The sequence below is a fragment of the Notothenia rossii genome (genome assembly GCF_949606895.1).
Source record: "Notothenia rossii genome assembly, chromosome: 9".
In the NCBI taxonomy this organism is placed as follows: domain Eukaryota; kingdom Metazoa; phylum Chordata; class Actinopteri; order Perciformes; family Nototheniidae; genus Notothenia; species Notothenia rossii.
The window spans coordinates 53,314,669-53,320,668 of record NC_136907.1 but is presented as its reverse complement, the minus strand read 5'-3'; the positions used below and the strand labels follow the sequence as shown (position 1 = coordinate 53,320,668).

At 40.1% G+C, this 6,000-nt stretch overlaps 1 protein-coding gene across 4 annotated transcripts in view; it reads right to left on the bottom strand.

The window, feature by feature from the left end:
• Positions 1 to 2,041: 2,041 nt before the first annotated feature.
• The window catches only part of dab1b (DAB adaptor protein 1b), a 51,829-nt gene continuing 47,870 nt past the window's right edge, over positions 2,042 to 6,000 (bottom strand). For all 4 annotated transcript variants that reach the window (XM_079648034.1, XM_079648037.1, XM_079648036.1 and 1 more), the window contains 3 exons: positions 5,550 to 5,677; positions 5,093 to 5,199; positions 2,042 to 3,929 (listed from right to left, as the gene is read on the bottom strand). In XM_079648034.1, the coding sequence (XP_079504160.1) occupies positions 5,110 to 5,199; positions 5,550 to 5,677 (218 nt within the window). In that variant the 3' untranslated portion in view covers positions 2,042 to 3,929; positions 5,093 to 5,109. The remainder of the gene's footprint in view (positions 3,930 to 5,092; positions 5,200 to 5,549; positions 5,678 to 6,000) is intronic.

Here is a 6,000-nt window from a genome sequence, read left to right as displayed (position 1 = left end):
TCCTTCCCTTCTAAGATAATACAGAATTCAAAATAAAATGAATTAGTTTTAATCCCACAATAGAAACATTTAGTATTCTATGACATCAAGGCTGTTACATTAGTTACCCTTGATGGATATTAAACTTGACCAAAACATATAAATATATTCAGGCAATTAATTACTAAACAGAGCAATACAACTCATAACCTTGACAGCACCAATCCCAAAGTAGCGTAGATTAGACAGCACTGCAAAGTGAGTGCAGCTCATCCGTATCCCCACAGGAAGCATGGCTGTGTGTTGTGACTGACTGTGGACGAGGACACACCGCTGCTCAGCTCTCTATGTAAACACACACTGATCGATTACATGAACTCAGAGCTGACATGATACTCAGAGCTGGAGCTGTTATACACAATCCTGCAGGCCTCAGAAATACAAAGGGATATATAGGATTTGTTTCTTGTGTCAGTGTGAGTTTAACACAGGTATCACACAGACATCAGGACTTAGAGGAAGCTGGCCAGGCAAGTTTAATAGGCAATCCAGGAAGTCTGGGGATCTTGTTAATCATCTTAATTCACTTTGCTATGTATAATCTGAGGGAATGTGATTAATAAGACAACTCACTTTAGTGTATTGATAGATGACATTGGTGTGAAGATGAAGGCTTGTAATAGAGAAAATTCCTGTTCTAAAACATTTGAGTAATGTTTGTGTACTTCTGACATTTAAACTTTTCCACACTTTACATTACATTGCATTTAGCTGACGCTTTTATCCAAAGCGACTTACAATAATTGCATTCGACCAACAAGATACAAACTTGAAGAAAACAGAATCATATAAGTACATCAGGTTTCATAGAGCCAAAACATTTCAAGTGCTACTCAACTGGCTTTAGATAAGCCATTCCCTTTGTTAGTATATAAGTGCTTTGTTAGTAATTATATCGCTCGACGTGGAGTCAAAAGAGATGAGTTTTCAGTCTGCGCCGGAAGATGTGCAAGCTTTCTGCTGTCCTGATGTCAATTGGGAGCTCATTCCACCATTTTGTAGCCAGGATAGCAAACCCACGTGTTTTTGCTGATGGGAACTTGGGTCCCCCTCGCAGTGCGGGTGCAGCGAGCCGTTTGGCTGATGCAGAGCGGGAGTGCACGTGCTGGGGAGTACGGTTTAACCATGTCCTGGATGTTAGGAAGGGCCAGAACCATTCACAGCATTGTACGCAAGTACCAGTGTCTTGAAGTGGATTCTAGCAGTTACCGGAAGCCAGTGAAGGGAGCGGAGGAGCGGCGTGGTGTCGTAAATTTAGGAAGGTTGAAGACCAGACGAGCCGCTGCATTCTGGATGAGCTGCAGAGGTCGGATGGCACATGCAGGTAGACCAGCCAGGAGGGAGTTGCAAGTAGTCTAGGCGAGAGCCTGGACCAGAAGTTGCCTCACTTTCTGGGTCAGGTGGGGACGTATCCTCCACACTTTCATTGACTTTGGACATTACAGAATTACACAATCTATTGCCACAGCTATAGTTTACTCTTGGAGAAGCAAAGCAACAGAACAGCAATTTAATTTGTAGATCCATGTTTGTTATGACAGCAGCAGTGGTAACAAAAGTACAATTATTTTAATTATATAAATGCCTTTATATGACAGCTGGAATTACTCACAAAATAACATTTGATATTCTTGTAAAATAAAGGGCTTTCCAACCATTTTGGCATGTATCCCTTTTTCAAAAAGCAGATGTGTATGAGTTATTAGAAGTCCATACAAATTGATTTCTGTTATAAAAGTCCCAGATGGTTTCATTTAAAGGTCAAATGTCCCAATATTTCGCCACAAAAGCAAACCTCTACAACTATGTGCAGCAGAACTTTTTTTAATTTTCATTTTCCACACCATTAATAATTGAATGACCCTTCAGATTGATTGTGTGGAAGGCATGAGAACACTTCCTACCTGCATAAAAGCCTGTTTAGATCCACTTTGATCAGCTATAATTAAATGCCTGGTATAAATTGAGCATTCCCATTGAAATTGTGGTTCATTTCTCTGCATTAAAACTTATACTTTGGTTCTTGAAATGCACTTTGCTTAGAAAATGTCTGTGCTTTTATTTAAGTATGATTTTGATGGCCGCTTATGTGATTAAGTAGTAGGATCAGCACAAAAAAAGAACAAGTGATTATACTATTAAATCACATAAGCAGTCACATGACTATGGTTAAAGATCACTGCAGTATTTCTGTGAGCAGAGCAGCTTCTGTTGGCTGCTTTTGTTCTCTTTAGAGATTTTTTTTAATAAAAAGAACAGCATCAGGTTGAACAAATAAAAGAAAATGGAGCATGGTGGGAATCACATGATATTTTATTCTTGTATGAACAGTGGCATGGGTACAGTGTAAGGGGAAGTCATAGACGTACAAAAGTCATTTTTTTCTCTTCATGAAGACAATTCTTAATTCCATAAATAAAATTTACAAAATATTTTGGACTATTTCTCATTTTTCTTACACGAGCAAGGGGTACAGTAACCGTTTGTTATTGTATGTCTAGCAGTTAATAGTGATATCTCTATTGTTCATATTATATAACCCTTCTTTTTGACCGTTTGGATTGGGTGGAGCAGACCTACGATAAGTGCTTTGTTACAACAATGACCTGTTTACTGTATACAAGAAGAACAGTGACTGGACAACAAAAATAAACCTGATAAGGCATAGAAATGCACTCTACTGTCTCTTAATCTGCTTATTAATTCAAGAAACTAAACAGAGATATGATTCAAAATGGCAAATTGTAAACAATGCGACCTCAGCTGGAAATGTAGAATATTAAAAAAAAACGAAAAAGATGCAGGAAAATCTGCTTTCTATTCACTTAAAAAAACAAACCTGTAACCTTTGAAGAGTAGCAGGATATCTTGATGCCATCTTTATCGTTCTTTCGTGCTCAAACAGAGCGAGACAGGTACAGCAGGCTTTATTTCAAATGACCATGTAACACAGACTCACAGTTCATATCTCACCGACCCAACAGAAACAAAGACATTTTTTAGAAATGAATGGCTGCAAAAGTGAAACAAACATCCAGACGTCAAAAAATGGATGTGCTGGTAGGGCATTGCTTGAGAGAAACACAGGTAGTTGGCATCAGAGAGGCTATGTTATGGCACAGAGGCTCAGGTATAAGGGAGGGGGGGGATTCTTATTTACAAAATAGATAGTTTGGCAAATTTTGATTTCCACTTCAATGCCTCGTAGTCATTCCGATGCCTCTAACGACACCAGCTAAGAATTCACAGCTTATGAAATAAGAAAAAGAATATTTTTTTAATATGTTTCGGTTCTGGAGGGAAGCCGCAGAGAACAGTTTTGCTCACAGGTGAATCCACATCGAGTCTGTTCATGCAAATGGACGAATCGGTGGAGCAACACTATGAGAACATTTGGCAAAATCCATCTGCTGTGTTACAGTCTTTGCTGGTGGCGGTTGACAAAACCCAAGGTCAACCGCATACAGTAGGACGCAGCTCCTCGTGAAAAAATATTTGCATCATCAGTGTCACCATGGCTGTTTAACGCTTCCTTGCAGGTGTAAACTCATTAATCCGTGACAGGAAGTCGCCTCCCGCTGTGTGTTTATCAAAGATTAAAGGTCACTTCCTGGTTGAAAGGTAATTTGATTGGACGATAAAGCCAAAGTCTGGTTGTCATGCTGAGGAGTTTAGTTCAGTACAGTACAGTACAGTACAGTGTGTGGCCACTGGAGGAAAAGCAGATCCTAGGAAAGCCAGCTAATTACAGAACTGCCAAAAATATCCTTTAAAAGGTTTGAAAAAACAGTGTAATCCAGCTGTAAGAGATCTCACAGTCACTCTCTCTTCTTCTCTTCTTCTCTTTTCTCGTGAGCTTCTTCTGTCTTGGCCTTCAGAGCTTCCATTCCCTGAAAGAACAAACGGATTGACTGAATCAGGAATCTGCATTCATTCGGTTACAGATCTAACCACAGGGGGGCAACGTTGTGCCTTCCTTATCTTTAGTTTGGGTGATGCAGAGAAACATGATGACAGAAACACTGAACCAAGGCTCTTTTATAATGGGCTGCAAAGCTCTCATGGGAAGGGAATAAAGGAGATGAATGTTAATATGAAGCTAATAAAGAAAGCAGGGTCAATGTCTCCAACTATTTTCTAAAGCAGGCATTTCATTTGGTGGCCTGGATTGAACATATAGTCAGAAGACTGCAGTTTGACATCAGTAATCAGAAATACATAAAATCATATTACTTGCACCATTATTGCATTTTAACGCACATGTTAATGACTTATTTGTTTAATATCTTAAAGAGGCCCTATTATGCTTTTTGGCATTTTTCCCTTTCTTGTAGTCTGTTATTTTTGTGTGCATGTAAACGGTCTGCAAAGGCTATAATGCTCCCTGTGTGGAGGGAGTTTCTCTCCCACCACTCTCCTCCCCGCCTGCCTGAAACGCCTCCATTAGACTCCTTTGTTCACTTCCATAACATGATGACGTCAATATGTAATCCTCGTGCTTCTATTGGCTAGCGCTCCAACATCGTTATCTTCCTCAATGAGCAACTGGTGGCTTACAGACATTAAATATGCTAACGTTAATTCACAAAACAGTTAAAAAACAATGGATATCATACAAATAATGACGCTAAGTTAGCTACATATACCTGAAGCTAGAACTGAATTGACTACGCTTGTAAATGAACATGCTAGCTAAGGGGAAGACATCTCTAAGCGGTTGACCAATTAAAACAGAGTTGGCAAGCATACCAATCAGAGCAGACTGGGCTCTGGTTTCAGACAGAGGGTGAAAAGAGGTGCAGCAGCACAGGCAGAAGAATAAAGATTTTTTTCAACTATTATTATTTGTATTGCCAACAACTAAGATGTTGCTAATGTGTATATGAATAAAGCCTTTACTTTATTGAGTTCATGTTATGAACACATGAGAGGGAGGAAGTTGTTGGACAAAAGAACAGGGGGGATGAACACAGGAAAATGACATGAGTACCATGTGAAGGTAGTTGATACTGAAGAGTACAAACATGAGAGGAGGGGGCCATGAAATACCCACTGGGTGTCTGTTGTTCTCTAGCTGTCTTCCTGTTGACAGGTCTGATCCTGCGGAGCATCAGGAGCTCCGCTGGGCTCCGGAGAGCTCGACCTTGCAGCATCAGAACCCTGAGAGAGGAAGAGGGATGTCAAAGTTTTGCAGGTCACATGCTAAGTTATTGACCTTTTCCTCCTACTTCTCCCATAAAAATCAGCCAAACATTTAGATAATGACTGTAATTACCTCGAACCGAGATTTCACCCTATTATACACGATCTTATCAAGACACTTAAATCATTTTTGACCTTTTATGTTTAATTGACTTGACATTTTTCTATAAAATCAATCCCATGTTGCCATATGAATCGTTTTCTGTGTGAGATGTACTTGAGAACAGATCATCCATATGACGATAATAGATTAGTGGTCACTTGTTGTTTCAAATCCATGTGTTATTGACAAGGGGGGAGGGGCTTACCGATTGTTCCTCCTTGGCGTTGCTGCAGGCGCCCTCTGGGTCTACAGGGGAGTGATCTGTGGGCGGGTCACTGGCCTGGGAGGCGGGACAATCTGAGGACGAGCTCTGGTGAGGGGCCGGGGTGGACGCTGAAGGAGAGGAAGGGAGAAATGTTCAGTAAATACAGTAAGAAGATATTTCAACTTAGTTTTTGAACAGTTTCCATAGTGTGCTGGTTAAGAATATTATTCAGAATAATATCTGAATATTAGCATTAACCACAAACAGAGAAGCAGTCGATTCAAATCCACATGACCTTTAAAGCATGTCATCCCCTCCACTTTAGTTTATTTTGTACTTGACATGTTATATGCGTCACAGTATCAAATAAAACACGACTTTCTGAATGTGCACGCCCTCTCTTTCCACCCCTTTTCTCCTGTCTAAAGAGGACCCATTATGCTTAGTGTGT